At 50.5% G+C, this 27,568-nt stretch overlaps 1 protein-coding gene across 1 annotated transcript in view; it reads right to left on the reverse strand.

Moving 5' to 3' along the window:
* Positions 1-27,568, reverse strand: part of PLXNA3 (plexin A3) — a 216,168-nt gene that overhangs the window by 74,908 nt on the left and 113,692 nt on the right. Inside the window, exons 11-13 of the mRNA XM_088459658.1 lie at positions 17,698-17,794; positions 17,424-17,614; positions 16,550-16,695 (exon numbers count right to left, since the gene is read on the reverse strand). Coding sequence (XP_088315784.1) covers positions 16,550-16,695; positions 17,424-17,614; positions 17,698-17,794 — 434 coding nt within the window. The remainder of the gene's footprint in view (positions 1-16,549; positions 16,696-17,423; positions 17,615-17,697; positions 17,795-27,568) is intronic.

Here is a 27,568-nt window from a genome sequence, read left to right on the forward strand (position 1 = left end):
ACAACCACCTCTTCCCTGTTGAGAAATAGGGCCTGGAGTTCTCACCCCTGCCTGCATCAGGGAGTGAATTGCTTCCTGAAAAGCCAAGGCCATGCCCACATCCGATGGAGGCTTTGTTGCAAAAGACCTCTGGTGGGTGTGTCTCCTGAAAGTGAGGGCATACCCCTGAGAGACCAGTTCTGACCCAGGCATCTGTCATTTGATACCAACAATCCGCAAACTGAAGAAGTTGGCCCCCCACCCTGGGATCCCACAGGAAGAGGCCCACTCCATCAGGCCAAAGGGCTTATTGTCTGGCCTAGAAGCTGAACGTCTTGTCTGACCAGATCCCTTAGTTTGTCGCTTTGACTTACGAAAACTATTCGGGTGGGAGGAATTCTGTCTTTTGGTTTTCCACTGAGAGCAAAAAGACTGAAAAGAAACCTGCTTAGCTCCACTATATGCTGTAGATGGCAGACCTGCTGACTTTGAAGCCGCCATTATGTTATCCAGCTCTGCTCCAAAGAGTTCCTTTCCATGAAGAGGTAAGACTTCCAGCGCCCTCTCTGATGCTGTATCAGCTTTCCAAGGCCACTATGGAAGCTGCTGATGCCTTAGAAGCGAAGATTCCAGCATCCACTGCAGCTCCTCCCAGATAGGGAAGCCGCTTCCCGTATATGGGAGATATACTTCATCTGTTCTCTGGTAGCATCTGGTAGGGAATTTTCCAATGCCCCAATCCATTCTTCAACTACTTTAGCTACCCAGGCTCCAGCTATAGCCGGACGGGTAACAGCTCCAAATTATGAGAATATTGCCTTAAGACACGATTCAATCTTTTTATCTGCGGAATCCTTCAAAGAAGCCGATGGAATAGGCAATGTAGCCTTTCTGATTAGATGCGTTACATCAGCACAGTAGGAGTTACCTCCCACTTAGCGCATACCGAAGGTGGGAATGGGTACAATGATTTTATTCTCTTATCAACATAAAATCGCTTATCAGGGTTTCCCCATGCCTGCTCAGTGAGCTGTTCAGACTCAGGAAATACCGTTTTGATCACCTTTCGGTGGTGATTAAACATTGGGGTCTTCTTACTATGAGCTGGTTCATCATCCTGAATATCTAGGACTGATCTAACCACCCTCACCAAAGTAGTAACATCCACAGTAGATGGATGATCCTCCTCCCCAGAAGTAGACCCTGGAGAGGAATCCTGTGCAACATCTAACTCCTCTGATGATGCGTCTGAATCCATATGTTGCTCAGACTGCGATAAAAGACAACTTACATTTAGGTGCTTTAGTCAGTACCGGTCTGTTATCAACATTAGACGGCGCCATACTCTGACTAGAATGGCTATCCACATCCTTTATAGAGAAATGCCCATGAGGTGAAAACATATGTGGACACCCCATCCAAGGAGGCATCGTTGGAGTAGCCAAAGGATCCACCACCTGAATCATAACCTGGGACAAAGAAGCAACCCAAGACGGCTCTTGTCCAACAACAGGTAACCGGACTGGTGAGGTGGCTCTTTATAAACAGACAGCACATACCCTCCTTTATATCCTGTGAGGACACATAGGCCATACATGATGTACATGATATACATGAAACCAGCACAAGTCTCTCCCCCTCCTGCTTCCCTTTATCTTTAGACATGTTTAAAGTAAAGGCAACAATCGCAGTGTTATGCGACAGCCATCACAAATTCTAAATCAATGTGATGTACTCAGAAAGAAATAACAGTTATAACTGACAGATAGAAATAAATCATAGTCATTCAGTAGCTAGCAACAGTTACATACAATGCATAAGTAATATAATTACAATGGGCTCAAAATCAACTACAGCAATGCAAAGTAATAGTAGGATATAGAGCACCGTATACCTTAACCAAGGGAGAGGTATACAGGGAGACTGACTGACAGGTGCACTCCGTGGACAGTGAGCGTCTCATACACATGGAGGATAGGCGAAGCAAGCCAGACGCGTCTGGGTCGGAGCTGCCGGGGGAGCGCCTACCTCCCCATAGCTGCATTATCCAACAGGGTACGCTGGCCTCATGGTAGCAAATACACGTCTGCTGCCTATAACCGGCATCAGACGATAAGGCCCTGGCTGGTGTAGTAAGGACGCGGACAATCCCTGTTACTTACAGCAGCGGCTTCTGGTACGTTTCTAACACCAGAAGCAAGGACTTCCGCGTGCGATTCCCCGCAAGGGAGGAATCGCCTTACCCGACATCTCCGAACATCCGGTACAGTCCAGGTCACAGCATTGCTGCTAGCGAAGCTCAGCCACGACCCGCCGAAATCACCAGCACAATTACTGACGTTGCGGCCTGTCGGAGGTAGATGAAGTCGCAGTACATGAGTCTTAATACGGACACTAAGTACGGCCAACTCAGGAAAACTTATCAAAATAAATCATAAAATGAAAACTTAGGACTCTGAGCAGTACCCTCTACAAAGGTGCATCTGAATCCTGCCACACCAAACTGCTATGGGCGGGGTATATATGGAGGAGGACTCTGGGAACCAAAGTTTTAAACCGTTTGGTGCCTGGTCTTCCAACCATAATAGTGTGTGCGTGTGTGTGTCCAAGTGAGAGAAAAGGGGGGATATCACCAATATCCAGACCATGTTATGTAGTGTGTGTGTGTGTATATGTGTGTGTGTGAGACAAGGGGGGATATCACAAATATCCAGACCATATTATGTAGTGTGTAAGTGTGTGTATATGTGTGTGTGTATATGTGTGTGCGCGTGTGACAAGGGGGGATATCACCAATATCCAGACGATATTATGTAGTGTGTGTGTGTGACCAAGTGAGAGAAAAATATGAGATATGGTAAGAACTTACCCTTGTTATCTCTATTTCTACGAAGTCCATAGGGTTCCACAGGATACCTTGGGGGTATAGGTGTGACGTCAGTCGCAGGGCACCAAAGAGTTAAGCTTTCAGCCTCCCAGGATGCACTAGGTCCCCCTCCTATACCCCGCCCCCGGGCCAAGGCACCTCAGTTAGTTACCAAGCCATAGGCCGGAGGAGGAGAAGGAAGAGAGAGAACAAAGATCTGGACACATACAAGAATCACATTCTCACCAGAGGGAGACGGAAAACCGGTGACCAGAGCAAAGCCCATCTGCAGCACAGGTGCGACAGGGCGGGAGTCCTGTGGAACCCTATGGACTTCGTAGAAATAGAGATAACAAGGGTAAGTTCTTACCATATCTCATATTTTCTACTTCAGGGTCCATAGGGTATCCACAGGATACCTTGGGGATGTCCCAAAGCAGTATCCTTTAAGGGCGGGGACGCTCCTGTGCAGAAAGGAGAATCCGCCGCCCGAAGGAAGCATCCTGAGAGGCGAAGGTGTCAAACCTGTAATACCTCACGAAGGTATGGACAGAAGACCACGTAGCAGCCTTGCAGATCTGAACTGCCGAGGCACCACGTCGAGCTGCCCACGAAGGACCCACAGACCTAGTGGAATGAGCCTTCAGAGAAGAGGGACCGGTAGGCCTTCATGAAGATAAGCTTCAGAAATAGCCATACGGATCCAGGCTGCCAAAGTTTGCTTTGAAGCAGGCCAACCCTTTTTACAGAAGCCATAGAGGACAACAAAGCGTCCGACTTCCTAAACAAAGAAGTGCGGTCAACATAAGTCCTTAAGGCCCGCACAACATCCAAAGAGGCCTCACCCACGGAAAGACCCGGTGAGTTAAAGGCCGGAACAACTATTTCCTCGTTAACATGAAACTGGGAAACAACTTTGGGAAGAAACTCGGGCCGAGTGCGGAGCACTGCCCTGTTCCCATGAAAAACCAAGAAAGGGGGTCTACAAGAAAGAGCTCCTAACTCAGAAACACTTCTGGCTGAAGCAACGGCCAGAAGGAAAACAGTCTTAGCTGTTAGCCATTTAATATCCACTGAGCCCAGTGGTTCAAACGGTGGTCCTTGGAGAGCCCTCAGGACCACAGCCAAATCCCAAGGCGCCACAGGTGGAACAAAGGGCGGCTGAATACGGAGAACACCTTGCATAAAGGTGCGCACATCCGGGATTGTAGCAATCCTACGGTGAAACCATACATATAGGGCCGAAACCTGTACCTTCAAAGAAGCAAGGCGAAGCCCATGATCTAGTCCCGCTTGCAGGAAGGCGAGAATCCGAGACAGACGAAACTCCCGCGGTGCATAACCTCTCGGTCGACACCACTGGAAGAACGTATGCCACACGCGATGGTATATCCTCGCGGAAGACTGTTTCCGAGCTCGTAACATGGTACGCACCACAGAGCTGGAAAACCCCCAGGACCTCAGCATGGCCGTCTCAACAGCCACGCCGCCAAAGACAGCCGAGTCAGGTCCGGGTGAAGACAAGGACCCTGAGACAGAAGGTCCGGTCGTAGCGGCAACCGCAGAGGACTGTCCACGGACAGACCCTGAAGGTCTGAGAACCAGTGCCGTCTGGGCCACGCGGGAGCTATCAACAAGAGCGTCCCTCCTTCCTGTTTGAATTTCCGGATTACCCGTGGAAGAAGGGAGACCGGAGGGAACAGGTATGCGAACCTGAACGTCCACCGGACGGACAGAGCATCCACCAGAGACGCCCCTTCGTCTCTTGTGCGAGACCCGTACACCGGCAACTTGTTGTTGTGCCGGGACGCCATGAGGTCGATTTCTGGAAGACCCCACCTGTCCACCAGTAGTTGAAAAACGTCCGGGTGCAGGGACCATTCCCCTGGATGAACGTCCTGGCGACTTAGAAAGTCCGCCTCCCAATTTAGCACTCCCGGGATGAAGACCGCTGATATGGCCGGAAGATTGCGCTCCGCCCAAACCAGGATCCGAGAGACCTCTACGAGAGCCGCCCGACTGCGAGTTCCTCCTTGCCTGTTTATGTAGGCCACGGTGGTAGCATTGTCCGACTGGACCTGCACCGGGTGACCCTGGAGAAACCGCTGTGCCTGCAGGAGAGCATTGAAGACCGCACGGAGTTCCAAGATATTTATTGGAAGCTCCGCTTCTGTCGGTGTCCACCTGCCCTGGAACAAGTGTGGACCCGAAACTGCTCCCCAGCCCCGAAGACTGGCGTCCGTTGTCAACAGGACCCAATTTGGAACCCAGAACGGACGTCCCTTGTTGAGGTGGGTCGTCTTTAACCACCACGCAAGGGACAGGCGAACCTCCGGGGTGAGCACAATCGTCTGGAACTTCAGAGACTGAGGCAGCCCGTTCCACTTGGACAGGATCAGGTGCTGCAGAGGTCTGGAGTGAAACTGGGCGTATTCCACCATGTCGAACACCGACACCATGGAGCCCAGTAACCTCATCGCCGAGTGTAAGGACACCCGGCGGCTGTGCAGACAACTGCGCACCCTTGACTGTAAAGCAGAGATCTTGTCCTCCGTCACGAAGATCCTTTGCTGTCCCGAGTCCAATAAGGCTCCAAGATGCAGAATCCTCCGAGACGGGATTAGAGTGGACTTCTGCCAGTTGATTAGCCAGCCGTGCCATTGCAGCAGTGCAATGGTCAGGTCCAAGTGGTGTAACAGGAGCTCTGGAGATCCTGCCACCAATAACAGGTCGTCCAAGTACGGCAACATGCGGACTCCTTGCAGCCGCAGAGAAGCCGCCATGACCGCCATAGCGTCCTGTAAGTTCAATGACACCATGTAGTCCCCAGGTTCCAGCGCCAGAATGATGGACCGTAGGGCCTCCATCCGAAACTTCGGGACCCGCAAAGACTTGTTGAGTGCTTTGAGGTTGAGAATCGGACGATATGACCCATTGGGTTTCTGTACCAAAAATAGATTTGAATAGAAACCCTGGCCCCTCTGGGAGAATGGAACAGGCACTATAACTCCAGCCTGGAGCATAGTGTGCAATACCTTCCGCAGCTCCGTAGCCTTGTTCCGGTCTGATGGTAGACCCGTGGTGAAGAATCGAGCCGGGGGTCTGTGCCGGAAGGAGAGGGCGTACCCGTGAGAGACCACCTCCAGAACCCAAGTGTCTGTCGTAGTGAACGACCAACACCGGGAGAACTGCAGCAGGCGGCCTCCCACCCTGGGATCCCCCAAGGGGAGACCCGGACCGTCAGGCCGCAGGCTTGTCATCTGGCTTGGGGGCCGGACGTCTGGTACTCCATGCCTGTTTCCGGGGCTTGACCGATTTCTTAGGGCCAGCCTGTCGAGGAAACGACTGTGGTTTGGGCCTGCCCTGGGCCCTAGATGACCGAAAGGACGATGGTCCAGAACCAGAAGGAGCAGCGGCCGACGGGAGACAAGCAGATTTGGCTGCCGCCAGCGTGGCCACAATCTTATCCAGATCCAGACCGAAGAGAACTTCTCCGGTAAACGGCAACGCTTCCAGACCTTTCTTGGATCTGCGTCCGCCTTCCAGGATCGCAGCCACAAGGTGCGACGAGCAGCTACCGCTGCTGAAGAAATTCTAGACACCAGAGTACTAATGTCTAGAGCCGCCTCGTTGATGTAGGTGGCCGAATCACGGAGATTGCCAATCAACTCCGCCTGTTCGGCCGGACAGTCGGATTCAAAAGAAGCCTCTAATGAATCCGCCCAGCGCTCCATCGCTCTGGCAACCCAGCAAATGGCCATAGCCGGCCGTGCTGCCCCCCCTGCAAGGGAATAAGCGGACTTCAGGCAGATTTCTACCTTGCGGTCCGTAGCATCCTTAAGGGAGGACATGGATGGCATCGGCAATGTGGCACTACGGACAAGACGGGTCACGTGAGAATCCACCTGTGGAGGGGATTCACACTTAGCAAAATAATTATCCGCGAACGGATAAGCCACCGCCAGGCGTCTCTGCGGCTGGTATCTTTTGCCAGGTTGTTTCCACGCCTCCTCTAAATGGTCCACCTACTGACCCGAAAGAGGAAAGACTGTGGCATCGCCCTTCACATCTTTGAAAAAGGCATACTTAGATTTAGCCGCTGGGGGAACTTCGTCCTCAATCACCAAGGCTGTGCGGACCGCCCGAATAAGTCCAGGAATATATACTTTGGACTTAGCATCAGCGTCCTTAGTATGGAAAGGTTCCTGATCGTAAGGATCCAGAATCTCCCCATCATCAGACGTCCCTTCGTCATCCTCATAAGGAGCGGACAGAGACGCCACCGGCCTTTTATGAGGCCGCATCACAGACTCCCCTTGCAACACATCCGACAAGTGCTGTACAGAACTCGTCAGGGAGTTAACCCACGCTGGCTCCTGAGAACCCGGGAGCGGGGAAATAGGGAGACTGTGGGGTACCACCAATTGTCGTGGGAACCCCTGCATGGGTGACGACACCACAGACTGCTGGGACAAACCCATCGGAGTAAACGCGGGCTGCGGAGCTAACTGGCCCACTAAAGCTGTTAACGCCTGAGCGAAACAAGCCCAGGGCGGCTCCTGTACCGGTGCTGTAACCGTAATAGGCCGCGCCATGGACAAACACTGCCGGCAAAGGCCCTCCGCGCTACCCTCCCCCTCCGCTAACGGTACTTTGCACGTGGTACACTGTAGCCGGAGGGGAAAATCACTTTCAGACATGATGGCACCACGTATGTGACCTCTCTCACCAATTAAGTATTAAATAGGCGAGAGACCACCCTGCAGCACCGCACCGCAAGGGCTTTAGCAGAAAGAACAGGGACAGTAATAAAGCTGACAGTTTAGATGAAGAAAAGATTACAGGCAGCAGCGCTAGCACAGTCACATACAATGCAGAGAAATAACAATTCCTGCACTAACAGCGCTGATCACTCAACTACACAGACACAGGGCCTGGTAGGACACAGCGCTGCATACACAGACCTGACCACAGCGGAGGAGAGGTATGCGGGGGGACCCAGACCACGATGCTTCCGTCCAGCGCTTCCAGCAGCGTTCACCATGCGTTCTGGAGAAGATGGCCGCCGAGGAGCAGAGAGGAGGCTGGCCTGGGGGAGGAGCGCTGCCACAGGACCAGTCGGCAGCATGCAGAGAGGGCTGTGTGCAGCGGGGGAGGCGCCGGCTGTGAGACAGGGAAGGCGCGCTCCCCTGGCATGCATTTAACCCCTGGGACGCCGCAGCGCTACCGCTCTGCTGCGGTCCGCTGTCCCAGGGGGTAGTGGAAGCGCAGGTTGGTCGCCTGGCTCCACGCTGCAGCCAGTCCCCAGGGAGCCCCCTGCCTGGGGACTTAGGACCATGTGATCAGCGGGGACCCACCGCGGGACCCCGCTGCTTACCTCTGTCCCCCTTGAATCCGGCCATGGTCCGGAGCATCTGGGGTCACCGCTAGCTGTGACCCCAGACGCCCACCAGCATCCCCGGATCAGTACCGGCGTTCTGGTACCGGCGGGGTGTAGGGAAGACAGCATGGACGTCAGGACTGACTGTCCATGCTGTACATCCAGTTGTGCAGCCACAGCTGCATGAAGAATAAGCTTCAGGGGCTCTTCTAGCCCCCACTCCAACAGGTGCACCCGACTCCGGCCGGGCACCAAACTAAACTGAGGTGCCTTGGCCCGGGGGCGGGGTATAGGAGGGGGACCTAGTGCATCCTGGGAGGCTGAAAGCTTAACTCTTTGGTGCCCTGCGACTGACGTCACACCTATACCCCCAAGGTATCCTGTGGATACCCTATGGACCCTGAAGTAGAAAGGGGGGATATCACCAATATCCAGACCATATTATGTAGTGTGTGTGTATATATGTGTGTGTGTATTAGGGATGTGCAGGCTCGGATAGGTTCGAGTTTGCACGTGGAGTTCGGATTTTTCCCTCCAAAAAAACGGAACTCAGAACGAGGCAAAACGTCATCTTACATGGACGAACATCATCATTCCTGGACAAAAGACCAGGAATGATGATGTTCGTCCATGTAAGATGACGTTTTGCCTCGTTCTGAGTTCCGTTTTTTTGGAGGGAAAAATCCGAACTCCACGTGCAAACTCGAACCTATCCGAGCCTGCACATCCCTAGTGTGTATATGTGTGTGCGTGACAAGGGGGGATATCACCAATATCCAGACCATATTATGTAGTGTGTGTGTATATATGTGTGTGTGTATATGTGTGTGCGTGTGTGTGACAAGGGGGGATATCACCAATATCCAGACCATATTATGTAGTGTGTGTGTATATGTGTGTGTGTGTGTGACAAGGGAGGATATCACCAATTTCCAGACCATATTATGTAGTGTGTGCGTGTGTGTGTGAGACAAGGGGGGATATCACCAATATCCAGACCATATTATGTAGTGTGTGTGTGTGTGTGTGTGTGTGTGTGTGTGTGTGTGTGTGTGTGTGTGTGTGTGTGTGTGTAACAAGGGGGGATATCACCAATATCCAGACCATATTGTGTAGTGTGTGTGTGTATATATGTGTGTGAGACAAGGGGGGATATCACCAATATCCAGACCATATTATGTAGTGTGTGTGTATATGTGTGTGTGTGTGTGTGTGTGTGTGTGTGTCAAGGGGGGATAGCACCAATATCCAGACCATATTTCAGACATTTTATAGTTTATTTTTCATATGTGCACTACAGACACAGGGGATAAAAATGTGGGATCATTTCATAGATGTATGCTAATGCAATAGTACGTAGCGGATGTGCGAAAATATGCAAATGTTGCAGACCCGGGATATGTATTGACATGCCCACCTGTGCCATAGTCGCGGGTCACTAGATTATCGGCCACCTGAGTAGCCCTTTGGTTGCGCAGAACAGCCTGAGACTTTGGAACCACTTTGTGTACAGGATAGCAGATGGAAGCTACGACACGCCCAGAAAACGTCAGGACACACCTGAGTTTATTGGCCCCACTGCTCGTTACCTACCCCAAACGGCCCATCAACCACTTTGTCAATGAAAAGTCACTGCGAGCGACTACGGTAATGTACCTGGACGCTTGCGTAGTGCAAATCAGACACACGCAGACGGCCGATAATCGCTTAGCTACAAGAACATCGGAATAGCGTACATCTCTGATCAGACACTGACTGCATATTAAACACTTAGGGGGAGATGTAATAAAGCTTGGAGAGAGATAAAATTGGAGATAAAATAGCACCAACCAATTAGTTTCTAACTCATTTTTCAAAACAGCCTGTACAGTGACAGTTAGGAGCTGACTGGTTGGTTCTATTTATCTCCAATTGTATCTCTCTCCAAGCATTATTAAATCTCCCCCATAATTCTCAAACTATTAAGGTTCTTAGAGAGGTGTGAAAAAAACAAAAAATAAAAAAATCAAATAAAGTGGTACCCAAACAACCCAGACAACAAGAGATATGGTAAGAACTTACCTTTGTTATCTCTGTTTCTACGAAGTCCATAGGGTCCACAGGGTTGACCTTGGGGTATAGCTGGATCAAGATCCACCGGCACCACGCAGTTAAAGCTTTGCTGCTCCCAGGATGCACTTGGGTCCGGCCTCCTCTATACCCCGCCCCCGAGCCACAGGCACCTCAGTTGGTAAGCAGCCAAGGCCGGAGGAGGAGACTAAACAGAGAGAAGGAAGACTGGAACACACAAGAAACCATACTCACAGAAATGGGAGACGGAAAACCGGTGACCAGCCACAAAGCCCATTTGAAGCCAGGTGCATCAGGGCGGGCGCCCTGTGGACCCTATGGACTTCGTAGAAACAGAGATAACAAAGGTAAGTTCTTACCATATCTCTTGTTTTCTACTTCAGGATCCATAGGGGGTCCACAGGGTTGACCTTGGGGATGTCCCAAAGTAGTACAACTAAGGGCGGGGACGCTCCTGTGCTGAAAGGAGTACCCGGCGCTCAAAGGATGCATCCTGAGAGGTGAAGGTGTCAAAAGCATAGAACCTCAAAAACGTCTGAATTGAAGACCAAGTGGCCGCCTTACACAGCTGAACAGCAGAGGCGCCACGTCTAGCAGCCCAAGAGGGACCCACAGAACGAGTGGAATGAGCCTCAACAAAGGCTGGCACAGGTAAACCCTCCTGTGCATAAGCCTCACAAATAACGGAACAAAGCCAAAGGGCTAACGTTTGTTTGTTGGCAGGCCAACCCCTCTTGTGAAAACTAAAGAGGACAAACAATGAATCAGACTTCCTAACCGAAGCAGTCCGGTCCACATAGATTCTAAGCGCCCGGACTACATCTAAGGAAGCCTCACCAGCTGAAAGATCAGATGACTGACAAGCTGGCACCACAAGTTCCTGATTAATGTGAAACTTTGAGACCACTTTGGGCAAAAACTCAGGACGAGTGCGGAGAACCGCTCTGTCCTGGTGTAAAATCAGAAAAGGAGGGCGACAGGAAAGCGCCCCCAATTCTGACACCCTCCTAGCAGAAGCAATTGCCAGGAGAAAAACTGTCTTAAACGTCAGCCACTTGAGTTCCGCTGACCCAAGAGGCTCAAAAGGGGGACCCTGCAGGACCCGTAGCACCACCGCCAAGTCCCAAGGAGCCACAAGAGGCACGAAGGGAGGCTGGATACTGAGAACACCTTGGAAAAAGGTGTGAACATCTGGCAGTGTAGCAATCCGTCGTTGGAACCACACGGACAAAGCGGACACATGAACCTTCAGGGAGGCAAGGCGTAAGCCGAGGTCCAAACCCGATTGCAGAAATTCCAAGATCCTAGAAACTCGGAACACCTGAGGATCATAGCTTCTGGACTCACACCACTGAAAGTAAGTGCACCACACCCTGTGGTAAATCCGTGCGGAAGCAGGCTTGCGTGCCCTGAGCATGGTACCAATAACCAAACTGGAGAAGCCCCGCGACCTCAAGACGGCTGTCTCAAGAGCCACGCCGTCAAAGACAGCCGACCCAGATCCGGGTAAAGGCAGGGCCCTTGAGAGAACAGGTCCCGACGCTGAGGAAGAAGGTACGGAGTGTCGATGGAGAGGCTCCTCATATCGGAGTACCAAGGACGTCTGGGCCACGCCGGAGCCACCAGCACGAGCGTGCCGCCGTCCTGCTTGAATTTCCGCAGAACCCGAGGAAGTAGGGATATTGGAGGAAACAGAAACGCTAGGTGAAATGTCCATTTCACCTACAGCGCGTCTACCAGACAGGCGCCTGCGTCTCTGGTCTTTGACCCGTAAACAGGCAACTTGTGATTGTGACGGGAGGCCATCAAGTCCAGCTCCGGCAGTCCCCATCTGTCCACGAGTAGCTGAAATACCTCTGGGTGAAGCGACCATTCCCTGGGATGCACGTCGTGACGGCTGAGGAAGTCCGCCTCCCAATTGAGGACTCGGGGAATGAAGACTGCCGAGATCGCTGGAATGTGACACTCCGCCCAATCAAGAATGCGAGACACCTCTGACATCGCTGCCCGACTGCGAGTTCCTCTTTGGTGGTTGATATACGCCACCGTGGTGACGTTGTCGGACTGCACCTGAACCGCCCTTCCGTGAAGAGCGGGGCCGGACGACTGCAGCGCCCTGTATACCGCCCGCAGTTCCAGGATGTTGATGGGGAGAAGTGCTTCTTCTGCAGACCAACGACCCTGAAGCGACAATGAGCCGGTCACTGCCCCCCAACCCCGGAGACTGGCATCCGTCGTGAGCAGGACCCAGTCCGGGATCCAAAAGGGGCGCCCCTCGACCAGATGAGCTGTCTGAAGCCACCACCAAAGACTGCCGAACCTCCGGGGACAACACCAGCATCTGAGAGCGGAACCGGTGAGGTAACCCGTTCCATTCCGATAGAATCAGCCCCTGCAGGGGCCGAGAATGGAACTGGGCAAATTCCACCATGTCGAATGTCGACACGATGGACCCCAGAACTCTCATAGCCGAATGGACCGACAGGCGGCAACTGCTCAGGCAACTGTGTATCCGCAGCTGTAGGGAGGAGACCTTCTCCGGGGTCAGGAAGATCCTTTGCTGACGAGAATCCAGCAGGGCTCCCAAATGAACCATCCGCTGTGATGGAATCAGGGAGGACTTTTTCCAATTTATCAGCCACCCGTGCGCCTGCAGGCAAGCGATCGTCAGGTGGAGATGTTGAAGCAGTACCTCCGGGGAGCTCGCCAGCAACAGGAGGTCATCCAGATACGGTAGCAGCCGTACATTCTGGTTCCGAAGATGTGCGGCCATGACCGCCATAACCTTTGTGAAGACCCTCGGTGCCGTGGAGAGGCCAAAGGGTAGCGCCCGGAACTGATAATGATGTTGAAGGATAGCGAACCTCAGATACCGCTGGTGCGAAGGTGCTATTGGAACATGGAGGTAGGCGTCCTGGATATCCAGGGACACCATGTAATCCCCAGGTTCCATCGCCAGAATGATGGAACGTAACGTTTCCATCCTGAACTTGGGGACTCTGAGGAATTTGTTCAGAGACTTCAAGTTGAGGATAGGGCGATGAGAACCATTGGGTTTCTGCACCAGAAACAGAGAATAGTACCCCGTCCCTCGTTGTGATTGAGGAACGGGAACAATGACCCCTGCTCTCAGCAAGGACTCTATAGCTTCCTGAATCTGTAAAGACTTGGTCTTGTCCTGAGAAGGACTTGTGCAGAAAATCTGGTGGGGCGGTCTGTGCCGAAAAGACAGGGCGTACCCCTGGGAGACCACTTCTCGAACCCAGGCATCCGTGGTGGTATTGTGCAAGCACTGGACAAGTAGAAGGAGTCGGCCTCCCACTCTGGGGTCCGCCAGAGGGAGGCCCGTCCCATCAGGCAGAAGGTTTATCCTCCTGTTTGGAAGAAGGGAGCCTGGCACTCCAGGCCTGCTTCTTGGGCTTAGAGGCGGCCTTGGTCGCCGACTGCCTCGGGAAGGACTGACCTTTGGCCTTGCCCTGAACCCGAAAGGACCGAAAGGCAGAGCTCCGTACCTTGGTAGGTGCAGAAGCCGAAGGGAGGAAGGCTGATTTAGATTTAGCCAGAGTATCCACTATTTTGTCCAAGTCTGGACCAAATAGCAATTCTCCATTAAAAGGTAAGGCCTCCAGGCCCTTTTTGGAGTCTGCGTCAGCTCTCCAAGACCTCAGCCACAAGGACCTACGCGCCGACACAGCTGCAGCCGACAGCATAGAGGTCAGCAGGCTTGCATCCAACGAGGCTTCCCCAATGTAGGAAGCCGCATCCCTCATTTGTCCTATCAACGCTCTCTGGATCTCCGGAGCATCATCCGGAAAGGTATCCTCCAAAGCGTTGGCCCAGCTCTCGATGGCCTTAGCCACCCAAAAGATGGCCATGGACGGCCGGGCCACCGCCCCCGAGAGAGAGTAGATAGACTTCAAACAAGTCTCCACTTTCCTGTCCGTGGGATCTTTCAGGGAGGAGATCGACAGCAAAGGCAACGCAGCACTTTTATTCAAGCGGGTGACATGGGAATCCACCGCAGGCGGAGTTTCCCATTTCCTGCAATGAGCCTCAGGAAAGGGGTAGTTTGAAGCCTACCATTTCTGCGGTTGGAATCTCTTGCTGGACAACTGCCAGGCCCCTGCCATATGATCCGTCAACTGGTCGGACAGGGGAAAAACAGTCAAAACTACTTTGGCCTTTTTAAAATTAGGGTACTTCGACTTGGGGGCCGGCGCATCCTCCTCTATATGAAGGATGGCCCGCACCGCCCTAACCAATGCCGGCACATTAATGGAGGACTTGGCCTCCACCTCCTGGGCATCCGAGCCAGAGTCTTCATGGATCTCCCAGTCATCCGAAGACACGTCCGTGTCCGTGAACTGCGCCGCCAGTGAAGCCGAAACGGGTCGCTTGGACGTCTTTGGGGGCAAATCACTGTGCAACATAGACTGAAAAGCCGATGACGAAGCCGCCAGACTCTGAACAGAGCTGGAGAGGACATCCACCCAGGGAGAGGGAACCGTTTGAGGATACCCCTGAAAAGGTACCATCGACTGCTGCGGCACCGTGGGAGATTGCACGTATACAGGCAATCCCGCATAAGGACCCACAGTCTGAGACCCGGGGGAAGACTGCACCAGACGCGTCACACCCGGGGAACGGGGGATGGTAGGCTGGGGCAACGCCCTAGAAGGGACCGCAAGCCGGTCCGCGATCGACGCCAGCACTTGCGTAAACATCGCCCACGGAGGATCCTGCGCCACCGGGGGTTTAGAGGGACCAGGTACCAGCTGGCACCAACTGCACAGACCGTCCTGAGACAAATCCGCCCCCGTCAACCCCTGCCGAACAGCGTCGACAGGAAAACAACACAGGAGCCACGGAGCGCTCATTCTCATCAGACATGACACAAAACTTATGCAATAACAATGTATCACCGAAACGAGGTAAGGCGTATAACACCTGCGCACTCCCCAGTATGCAACACAAGCAGCCCACAAAATGGTACTGAGCAGCACACCGCTGTATGTGACGGACCTCACAAATATGTAGATCTATATAAGTGAGGTAAACAGAAAGAACACCCCTCCCCCACGCACCTGCGGGCCGTAGGAGAAGGAAAGGGATAGGTAAAAAGCTGACAGTAAGTAGAAAATAAGCACAGACAGGCAGCACTAGCAATAGTCACATACCATGCAGAGAAGTTATACTCACTGCACCTTCAGCTACAATCACCTCCCAGATTCAGTGTCTGGGAGGGCTATAGTGCTGCGAACACTGTCCTTTGTAGGGGGAGAGGTACGCAGGGGGACTGGTCCACTGGATACCGCCTGGGAGCTCTGCGACACTGCCTGGAGAAGATGGCCGCCGGAGAGCTCTGAGGAGGAGTGGCCAGGAGATAACAGCCCAGCGACGCCAGCACACAAGAGAAGGCGTGCTGGGCTGAGGGGAGAAGCCGCACAAGCAGGGAAGGCTGCCTCCCCTGCTAGTAAGAAACCACCAGGGAAGCCGGTTCCCCACCGGTACTTACACCCTGGTGGTCCAGCGGTTATGCGGGGTATGCCTCTGAGGGGGGAGGCCGCCACCGCTACTAGCGCCGCCGGTCTGTCCCCAGAGACCGGCGGCTAAAGACTGTCTTTGTTCTACCTGGCCCCGTGTGTCCGGCAGCAGTCCTTGGGAGGTCCCGGAGCCACGCTAGTACTGACTCCGGGGTCCCGTTGCGATCCCCGGATCAGTACTGGCGTCGCAGCGCCAGCGGGGCTGTTGGAGCAGCAGCATGGACGTCCAGATGGACAGTCTGATGTTGCTGCTCTTGAAGATAGTAAAAAAATAAAATAAAATCTTTTTTTTTTTAAAATAAAAATAAAGCTTAGGGGCTGCTTATGCAGCCACACTGCCCAGGGTGACCCGACTCCGGCCGGGCACCAACTAAAACTGAGGTGTCTGTGGCTCGGGGGCGGGGTATAGAGGAGGACGGACCCAAGTGCATCCTGGGAGCAGCAAAGCTTTAACTGCGTGGTGCCCGTGGATTCAGATCCAGCTATACCCCAAGGTCAACCCTGTGGACCCCCTATGGACTCTGAAGTAGAAAGTGGGATTTCATCACAATGGACATTTGACGGACAAGACTGTATAATGATATGTAAATCTATGCATGACCCTGCTAATGGCACTAGAACTTGTTCCCAATACTAAGCTATTCTACCATCCATAAGCTACATCATCATCGAATGACTCCCAATTACCTACAGCACATCAATATGGCTTACCTCTCGGCACTGACGTACTGCGAGGGCACCGATGCACATTGCACCCCCGCCACCTGCACCCACACCTCTCGGAAATACAAGCCAAGGTTAGCCCCACTAATGGTGACTTTAGTCCCCCCCTCTCTTGGGCCAGTAAGCGGATGAATCTAAAAAGGGAGAGAAGTGAGAAATAGGTCAAGTAACACTTGGGGAGAGGGGTCTCACAAAAAATAAATAAATATATAAATATAAAAATAAAACATTGCTAGCACTAATACAATAACTGTATGGCCACTGTAGACCTTGAAAGGCTCCATGTTTCCTTGAATAACATTTACAGACAAGAGGTTTGGTGTGCTAATGGGAAATAGTCTACCCTCATGACAATTTTTGCTGAAATAAGCTACACTTTGTAAGAAAGCTCCAGGAGTTTATCAAACGCTTGTGAACATCAGTATTTATTTCAACGGGATCGGTAACGAATACAGTCGGACGCTGGAAGACCGGCAGTGAAGATCCCGACAGGTAAGTATTTAACTATTTACTAACCTAACCCCCCCTCCTAAACCTCCCTTAGGGGTGCCTAACCCTAACCCCCTCTTCCCCGCAGCCTAAACCTAAGCCTCCCAGGGGGGTGACTAACCCTAACCCCCCCTTTTCCTAGCCTAACCCTCCTGGGGGGGGGTGCCTAACCCCAAGTCCCCACGGGAGCCCTTAACCTAACCCTCTCGGGATCTCAACGTCTGTACTAGACCCCTGGCGGGATTTCATTTCATTTCATACACAGTGTCCTTCACTTTAGGTACATTTGCAGGTTAAGGCTCAAAGCAAACTATTGCTAGTCTGGTACTAGGACCACTTAGAGCGTCAGCTCACATGGTGGAAGGAAACGAACCTCATAGATTTGGGGATTGGTACAACGTGTGTTCCTTTTGCTGAGATGCATCCAGTTGGTCTTGGGGTTGGCACAGTACTGGCGGAGGAGACATTTATTGTCTGATACACACCAGCCGCACTCAAAACGTGGATCCGCCTTCAGACAGAGACCGCAGCTCTCCCGCTGAGCCGGACACTTATACAGCAAAGCTGGGAGGAAGAGAGAGATGTACGATGATCAGGAATACATGACGACGTGTGTAGTGCACACGGATCGGGAGTCTGTCTTGTACCTTTAAATGTGGCTGGTTTATCGATGTAAAAATGTCCGTCCCACACGATGGAGAAATCAACAGAAAGATCACCAGATTCATTTCCTTCATACGTGTACTGCAACATAACAGGTCATAATTATCAGTATCTCATATCATCGATGTTTCCATTCAAACCCTGAAAACTCCAAATTCATTTATTTTAGCATCGGTGTTATGAAGTTAATTTTCATTGTGAAATCTCCATTACAGTTTTCAAACAAAGGGGCTGACTCAGAGGTAGATGCTGTGTGGATCGGTGCTGAATTTTCGGTTGCAGCGGATTTGAGTGTATATGCTAAGGCCGCAGGAAGCGTCCCACTGCCGGCTTCTCAGATCCGCTCATCAGAACACCATCAGGACCATTGGATTTTTGAGAAACCTTTGTGTTACTCAGAATGACCAGCTGCCAAAGCCAATGAATCTGCGTCCGATGGCGGAGATACTGGCTTTGTCACGCCTCACAAACGGGGAAGACACGCCCCCATTTTATGAAACTGTCCTCCTAAATGCCCCCCAAATAGTTGCTGACTGTAACTCACCCAATGTCTGCAGCTGCACTGCGTCCGAAGACGCAGGACAAGATCTGCATATGCGCAATGCGGCTCGTGCGTATGTGAAGATTGAAAAACAATTGTTCACTTGTGGCCGATATCACCCGAGCGTGCACCTCTCTATCAGCCCCAAAGTCAACACTGTACAAAAATAAAAATAAAATCATAAAGACTAAAAGAAAAAAAAATCTATGCTGCGTAGAGAATAGAGAACAGTTACAAAAGAGCTACGGAAATAGGCCAAGCCCAGAGAGAGATGGTGAAGAACATCGCAGAGGTTCCCAAACGCCATCCTCAAGGCTCCCCAACACATCCACGAGCACAGGTGACTAAATTAGTACGTCAGTCAATGTGATTTACACACCATGGATATCTCTAACACCTGAACTGTTGGGGAGCCTGGAGGACCGCGTTTGGGAATCTCTGGAATACAGTATAAATAGAGAGAAACAGAGCACGGCTCAAAGAGGCAGGAGTAGAAATCATCATGTCAATATAAAGAACACATACACATTGGTCACTCCAGGGTTAGGGTGGGGAAAGGCGTCTGAGTAAAAGGGGCACTATATTGCCAAAAAGGGGGCGCGGTGACTCAAAAAGGATGATCTTAAGATGTTCCCCAATTTCATCACTATAGGGGACGCGCGCAGCCCCAAAGCTCTCCCTGCAGCAGAAACAGATGACATGCACATATGTGCGCGGCATCTATTCACTCGATGGTAATTGTTTCATGGCAACTCCCCCCTGGGACACTGTTTCAGTGGGCCGCCGCCAAAAGGGCAGGGTGCCGCGCCCAGCTAAAACAGCCTAGTGGGAACACTAATACATATATTATATAAACATAATAATTGACATAAAAGGCACCTATGGGACATGAAGAAAAGCCTCCTCCTCCAAGGCATACAGTGAATCTATCCAAAGGAACGAAACCTCAAATTTCAGAGTACATTCCTTCTTCATATAGAGGAAGCGATCACGTGCTACTGTGGAATCAAGCAGGCTGCTCCAGCTCTGCAGGGCCAGGGGTTAATAGCCATCTACAGATGTGTCCTCTGTCGTTGTTGCCGCAGGACTAGCTTTACCGGATATATCTTCATACCTCTCTATCGACGGGGGACAATTGACCATTGGCTTTTTCCTTCTATAGTTGACTCTTGTTTCGAGATTCAATGATACTTTTGACAATACTAGTGTTAAACTACAGGTTTCTAGAGGCAATGAGGAACATGGGTAGGAAAAGCATAATTATGTACACTGCATAAAATTACTGCTTGTTAAAAATTTTCATTAGCTTTTGTAAACATGCCCAAATTGCTGCAAAATGTGGCGAGTCCAGTCTCTGCTTTACTGCCTACACCGCCGAGGGGATGACTTAATGTTCACCCACCTCTGCGGGTCTGTTATCATTAACAATTCGCAGTAGCCAGCTCCCGCTTCGCAGCGGTATGCAAGTGAAGCAGAAGCGGCTTTTACACAGCGGTAAGTGCCCCCTTAGTACATAGATCCCTGAGTAACTTATAAAAAAAAATCGCAACGCGCCAACCTCAGTAACTTGCACACGGCTGCATTGTTGCGGCTCAGCTCAGCCCTGTCGACGCAGTGTCACTAAGCACCTTCAAGGAAACGCACAACACAGTGGAAATTACACTTTGTCAGCTTCACAGAGACTTTTCGGAAACAAGAGAGCTACTTATTCTCATCCACACATAATATTAAGAGTTATGGTAGACTTACATTTGTTAACTCCATTTCTTCGAAGTCCATAGGATCCACAGGGATACCATGGGGTGTGTGTGGTTGGAGAGATCCGGGCACCAAAAGGATGCCCCGGTCCTCCTCCACATATACCCCATCCCCAGGCAGACAGTTTTGTAAATAAGCCCAAGGCAGGAGCAGAAGAGAGGAGAAGGAAGAATATACACAAGAAACACCCTCACAAAAGATGAGGGATCCCTGACCAAGAGGAAAATACCCTGTGGATCCTATGGATTTCGAAGAAATAGAGTTAACAAAGGTAAGTCTACCATAACTCTTCTTCAGGATCCATAGGGGTTCCACAGGGATACCATGTGGATTGTCCCATTGCAGTTTCCCCAAAGGGTAGGGATGCTCCTGAGCAGAAAGGAGAATCCCACGCCCAAAAGAAAGCATCCTGAGAGGCAAAGTGTTTGTTAGCTGGCCAACCTCGCTTGTGAAAACCATACAATACAAAGAGAATCTAATTACCTAAAGCATGGTTCTTCAACCACTGGCCCTCCAGCAGCTGTGGAACTACAGATCCCAGGATGCCCTGCCACAGTTTTAGCATGCTGTTATATCAAAACAGTGGCAGGGCATGCTGGGATGTGCAGTTCCACAGCAGCTGGAGGACCAAAGGTTGAAGACCCCTGACCTAAAGGAATTAGTACAATCCACGTAGATCCGAAGAGCACGAACCACAGGCTTCACCTGCACAGAGGTCCGAAGACTGGATGGTCGGAACCAAAATCACTTCATTCAAATGGAACTGGGATACCATTTTAGGGAGGTACCCAGCCCTGGTAAGGAGAACAGCTCTGTCCGGATGAAAGATCAAGAATGGGGAGCGACAGGAGAGCGCTGCTAAATTAGATACCCTGCAAGCAGAGGAGATAGCGAGGAGATAGAGTGTCTTCACTGCCCGCCACATGAGGTCTGCTGAGTCCAGAGGTTCAAACGGAGGAGCCTGTAGAGCCTGGAGAACCAAGGACAAATCCCACGGAGCCACCAGAGGGACAAAAAGGAGGTTGAAGGCGGAGAACACCCTGAAAGAATGTTCTAACATCAGGCAGGGAGAGCAATCCTTTAGATTGACAGAGCAGAAATCTGAACTCTAAGGGAGGCCAGGCGGAAGTCTAACCCAGCCAGGAGAAAGGCAAGCATCCAGGAGACCCTAAAAACTGTAGGGTCATAGCCTCTGGAGGAGCACCATTGAAAGTAAGAGTGCCTATAGAGATGCAGGCTTAAGCACCCTAAGCATTGTCTGGACCACAGAGCAAGAGAAACCCTTGGCTCTTAAGAGGGATGACTCAAGAGCCAAGCCGTCAAAGACAGACGAGGTAGGTCCGGGTACAGGCAAGGACCCTGTGCTAGTAGATCCTGCCGTAGAGGAAGTTGAAAAGGAGTGTCTATGGGGAGACTCCATAGGTCGGTGAACCAATGTTGCCTGGGCCAGGCTGGGGCTATTAGTATCACCTTGCAGTCTTCTTGTTTGAACTTTCGGAGAACCCTCGGGAGGAGGGAGAATGGAGGACAGAGGTATGCGAGATTGAAGTCCCACCTTACTGCCAAAGCGTCCACAAAGGCGGCTGAGGGGTCTCTGGTCCTGAAGTTGTACCTGGGGACCTTGTGGCTGTGACGTGAGGCCATGAGGTCTACGTCTGGCAGGCCCCATTTGTCCACCAGGAGTTGAAAGATATCCGGGTGGAGAGCCCACTCTCGGGCATGTATGTCCTGACGGCTTAGGAAATCCGCTTCCCAGTTGATGACTACGGGGATGAACACTGCCGAGATATGACATTCGGCCCAGACCAGGATGTGTGCTACTTCCCGCATGGCTGAGGTAGGCTACCGCAGTCGCGTTGTCGGACTGGATTTGGACTGGCCTGCCCCGGAGGAGATCTTGTGCCAGAGTGAGCGCTCTGTACACTGCTCGCAGCTCCAGAATGTTTATGGGCAGGTGACTTTCCTGGGTTATCCACCGCCCCTGAAAAGGTATGATGACCGATTCCCGCACCCAATGAGCGAAGCCTGGCATCTGTAGTGAGAAGTTCCCAATTTGGAACCAGAAGGGGCGACCCTTGTTCAGATGGGACGTCTGTAGCCACCATGAGAGGGAAAGCCGAACATCCGGACAAAGGAGGATTGTCTGGGACCGGATCAGATGATGCTGCCCATTCCACCAGGAGAGAATCAGTTGTTGAAGGGGCCTGGAGTGGAACTGGGTGTATTCCACTATATAGAAGGTGGATACCATGGACCCCAGGTCCTGCACTGTTGAGTGAATGGATACCCTTAGACTGTGGAGCAAGTTGCGCACAAGCAAGTCTAGTGTAAAAATTTTGGCCGCTGGCAGAAAGATCCTTTGTATTCGACAATCCAGGAGTACCCCCAGATGTACCATCCACTGTCGGAGATAGGGAGGACATTTTCCAGTTGATGAGCCAGCTGTATGTTTGCAGGCAGTCCTTGGTTAGCTGGAGATGGCGTTGTAACACAGCCAGTGAATGTGCCAAGATTAAGAGGTCGTCTAGGTATGGCAGGATTCTAACTCCCTGGCGCCTGAGGTGGGCCGCCAGAACTGCTATTATTTTGGTAGTTATTTTTAAAAGACTAAAGGGCAGCGCCCGAAACTGGTAATGTTGCTGCAGAACAGCATACCGTAGGAAACGCTGGTGGGTTGGAGTAATAGGTACATGCAGGTATGCATCCTGAATGTCCTGAGAAACTATGAAATCCTCAGGCTCCAATGCCAGAACAATTGAATGCAGAGTTTACACGCAGAACTTGGTACTCGGATAAATTTGTTGAAGAGTTTGAGATTCAGAATAGGCCGTTGAGACACATACGGCTTCTGAATTAAAATGAGTGGAATAAAAACCAATTCCCTCGCTGAGCCGAAGGAAAATGGTATTATCACACCTAAATGCAGCAAGGAGTGAATGGCCTCCTGGGGAGGATGCCTCAGGAAGGTGAGGGCGTATCCCTGAGAGACCACTTCTCAGACCCAGGTGTCTGTTGTTTGACGCCAAGAGAAGGCCCGTCCCATCAGGCGTAGGGTTTATCGTCAGACTTGGAAGCTGGACATCTGGCCAACCAAGACTGCTTGGATCACGGCTTGGTGGTCTTGTTAGAACTAGACTGCCTGGGAAAGGACTGTCCTCTTGCCTTACCCTGAGGACGAAAGGACAGAGAAGAGGACTGCCTAGGCTTAGGGGCAGCTGCTGATGGCAGAAAGGCAGATTTTGAGGCTGCCACAGTAGCCACAATTTTGTCCAACTCTGTGCTGAACAGCCTGTCTTCAGAGAAGGGTAAGAATTCTAGTGCCTTCTAGGATCCTATGTCCACCTTCCAGGACTGTAGCCAAAGGACCCGGCGGGCGACTACAAAGGTTGCAGCCTTAGAGGCAAGGAGTCCAGTATTCAACGCAGCTTCTCCCAAATAAGAGGCTGCTTCCTGAATATGGGAGACGTAGGCCAGTTGTTCCCTGGTAGCGTCTGATGGCAGACTTTTCCAGTGCCTCCGCCCATCCTTCATTACCCTTAGCCACCTAGGCCGCGGCCATAGCCGGCCTAGTGATAGCACCAGAAAGCGAGTAGACTGACTTGAGACAAGTTTCCAGCTTTTTATCTGTGGCATCATTAAGGGAGGATGTAGACGGTAAAGGCAGAGTAGAACTTCTGACTAAGCATGCCACATGCGAAATCAACAGTAGGAGGGACTTCCCACTTAGTACACTCACTAGTAGGTAGAGGGTAAAAAGACGCTAGTCTTTTTGGGACCTAGAACAGTTTGCCAGGAGTACCCCAAGCTTCCCCCATGAGCTCACTGAGCTGGTCCAATGAGGGAATTCAGCCTTAACCACCTTTTGACGTGTAAACATCAGGGTTTTCGGATTAGGGGCCAGTTCATCATCCTCTATATTCAGGATCGATTTAACTGCCCTCACTCAAAAAGGGACATCCACTGTTGAATAACTGTTCTCCTCACTCGAGTGCGACCCGGAGAGAGAACCCTGTGCATCATCTGCCTCCTCAGATAATGCATCAGAATCCGAAAACTGGGTGGACTGAGTGGATGATATAGTCCGCCTATGTGCTTTGGTGGCTGTCTGTCCGCCTTTTGCTGATAGGTGGCAGACATTTGAGCCATATTCTGAACTGAGTGGGCATAAACATCCATCCAAGGAGGATGCATACGGGGTACCGACATAGTAGGCTGTAATAGCTGTGGGTAGGTGGGAGGCAGCATGGGGGCTGATAAGCAGTCCACTAGCTGCGTAATAACCTGGGATAAATAGGACACCCAAGGTGGCTCCTGGACAGGGGCTGGTACGGTGGACTGGAGAGGTGGTACATAACAAATAACACACAGACCATCCTGCACGAAATCCTGAGGGGACAAGCCCACTGAACAGGATCTGCAAGTAACCAGCACATGGGCCATATTTCTGTGTGAAAGTGTCTTCCCGGGTCTCCAACCCAGCTTTTCATCATGGTCGGAGACCCCGCAATTTCAACCAGCCGGTATTTCAGTGTGAAATCGGTATAACAGAGTAGCGTGGCAGAACATGAGCCAAAGTACGCAATTACCGGAGTATTGGGGCAGAACAAGAAAGCTAATACATCAGTTCTCAATCTGTTAACATAGAGATAGTATTGAGATAACAGTGAGTACTTCATGCCTTAATATGAATAGAGCATGGTGAGGCGACATTTGTGTTCTAAATCAATAACTTGGAGAAAGTATTGTGACAGAACGTGATTTAGTAATTGAACAGTCAATCTGTTAACGTTGAGAAAATATCATTATATCATGAGTAACGTGACAAGACATTAAAGCTAGCAAGCTTATACAGAATAAAGACGTATAGAGAAAAAAGTTATTCCGTAGCATAAAGTAACAGACTTTAGTGGGAATAAATTCCCCCCGGGAAGGTAATTTCCAGGGGTGAAGCAAAGCTAAAGTGCTATAGGACAGTATGCAGCTGCGTCATCATATCAATTAGAAGCCAAAATGTGCCATTAATCCCCATTTTCAACATGGCCACTGTAACTAGCATTAGCATGGCAAAAACATGGAAGATGTGTTCCAATCATATGTATATACGCATACAGGTATCAGCCCAGCACACATGAAATACTTCTCTCCCCCTTGTGGCCAGAGTCTGCCATTAGCTACTCTCAGTGTAAGGATTACCTTCTGTCCTTGGCGCTCTGAGGCCTGGTCACAGTGGAGGAAAGTGATAAGCTATGACCACCTGTGAGGGCTTCTCCAGCTATAACGCCTGCACAGTGCTGGCAATACCTCTGGGAGCACCTGAACTTTAGTTATTTTAGGGAAAAGGAGTATATTAATGGCTGTGTCAAATCCACAGATAGATGGACATGTAGATTACTAATACACAAGGCACAGCGTGATATTCTGCACATAACATACATGGTGTGAAGGTGCTGAGGGTCACAGTGTAACAAAGCCAGCAGGATAGGGAAGAGATGAAAATCTGTTTCCATGGTAACAGAAGAGATCTGTTTCCTAGCAACATCCAGCATCTCTTTCCTCAGCAGCCTCGCCCACCTGACATCAGTAGGGGATAGGGAGAATTAACCTCTTCCATGCTGTGTGCGGACTGAGATCCCCTTATACAGAATGTGACTATATACAGTATACACCAGCCCCACTGACCATATAATGAATGTGACTATATACAGTAGCCCCACTGACCATATAATGTATGTGACTATATACTGTATACAGCAGCCCCACTGATCATGTAATGAATGTCACTATATACAGTATACAGCAGCCCCACTGACCATATAATGAATGTGACTATATACAGTAGCCCCACTGACCATATAATGTATGTGACTATATACTGTATACAGCAGCCCCACTGACCATAAAATGTATGTGACTATATACAGTATACAGCAGCCCCACTGACCATATAATGTATGTGACTATATACTGTATACAGCAGCCCCACTGACCATATAATGTATGTGACTATATACAGTATACAGCAGCCCCACTGACCATATAATGTATGTGACTATATACAGTAGCCCCACTGACCATATAATGTATGTGACTATATACTGTATACAGCAGCCCCACTGACCATAAAATGAATGTGACTATATACAGTATACAGCAGCCCCACTGACCATATAATGAATGTGACTATATACAGTATACAGCAGCCCCACTGACCATATAATGTATGTGACTATATACAGTAGCCCCACTGACCATATAATGTATGTGACTATATACTGTATACAGCAGCCCCACTGACCATAAAATGAATGTGACTATATACAGTATACAGCAGCCCCACTGACCATATAATGTATGTGACTATATACAGTATACAGCAGCCCCACTGACCATAAAATGAATGTGACTATATACAGTATACAGCAGCCCCACTGACCATATAATGTATGTGACTATATACAGTATACAGCAGCCCCACTGACCATAAAATGAATGTGACTATATACAGTATACAGCAGCCCCACTGACCATATAATGTATGTGACTATATACTGTATACAGCAGCCCCACTGACCATATAATGTATGTGACTATATACTATATACAGCAGCCCCACTGACCATAAAATGAATGTGACTATATACAGTATACAGCAGCCCCACTGACCATATAATGAATGTGACTATATACAGTATACAGCAGCCCCACTGACCATATAATGTATGTGACTATATAGACTCAGAATGGATAACTGGTTATGAAATGTGCTGCACTTTTGCGCAATTTAACCTTCAGTGGAGCAGTGGCGGAACCAGAGGGGGCGATTGGAGTGATCCCCCCCCCTAGCGTCTTTGCCTCTCTGCTCTGGGACTCGGAAGACAGTAACACTGAGCAGCATCTTCATCAATCGCGGGATTATGTCGCGGGGGGCGGAGCCTACTGATGGAAACTGCTCGGCTCTGCCCCCATCAACAACCTGCTGCAGCATGTCAGGATAGGATTCAAAAGTCAGTGTGTCTTATGATTAAATTTATATAAGTGTGGGTGTGTATGTATGTCCCTATGTATGTGTGGGTGTGTATGTATGTATGTCCCCATGTATGTGTGGGTGTGTATTTATGTATGTCCCCATGTATGTGTGGGTGTGTATGTATGTATGTCCCCATGTAAGTGTGAGTGTGCATGTATGTATGTCCATGTATGTGTGGGTGTGTATTTATGTATGTCCCCATGTATGTGTGGGTGTGTATTTATGTATGTCCCCATGTATGTGTGGGTGTGTATGTATGTATGTCCCCATGTAAGTGTGGGTGTGCAGGTATGTCCCCATGTAAGTGTGGGTGTGCAGGTATGTCCCCATGTAAGTGTGCAGGTATGTCCCCATGTAAGTGTGGGTGTGCAGGTATGTCCCCATGTAAGTGTGCAGGTATGTCCCTATGTAGTATGTGCGTGTGAGATAGATATATATATATAAAAAATGAACAAAGGGGGCGCCACATAGTGCTTTATCAATGACATATCATAAATGATAAAACGTACACGGACGAAACGCGTAGGGG

The sequence above is a fragment of the Taudactylus pleione genome, unplaced genomic scaffold, assembly GCF_031769625.1.
Source record: "Taudactylus pleione unplaced genomic scaffold, aTauple2 ptg000925l, whole genome shotgun sequence".
Taxonomy (NCBI): domain Eukaryota; kingdom Metazoa; phylum Chordata; class Amphibia; order Anura; family Myobatrachidae; genus Taudactylus; species Taudactylus pleione.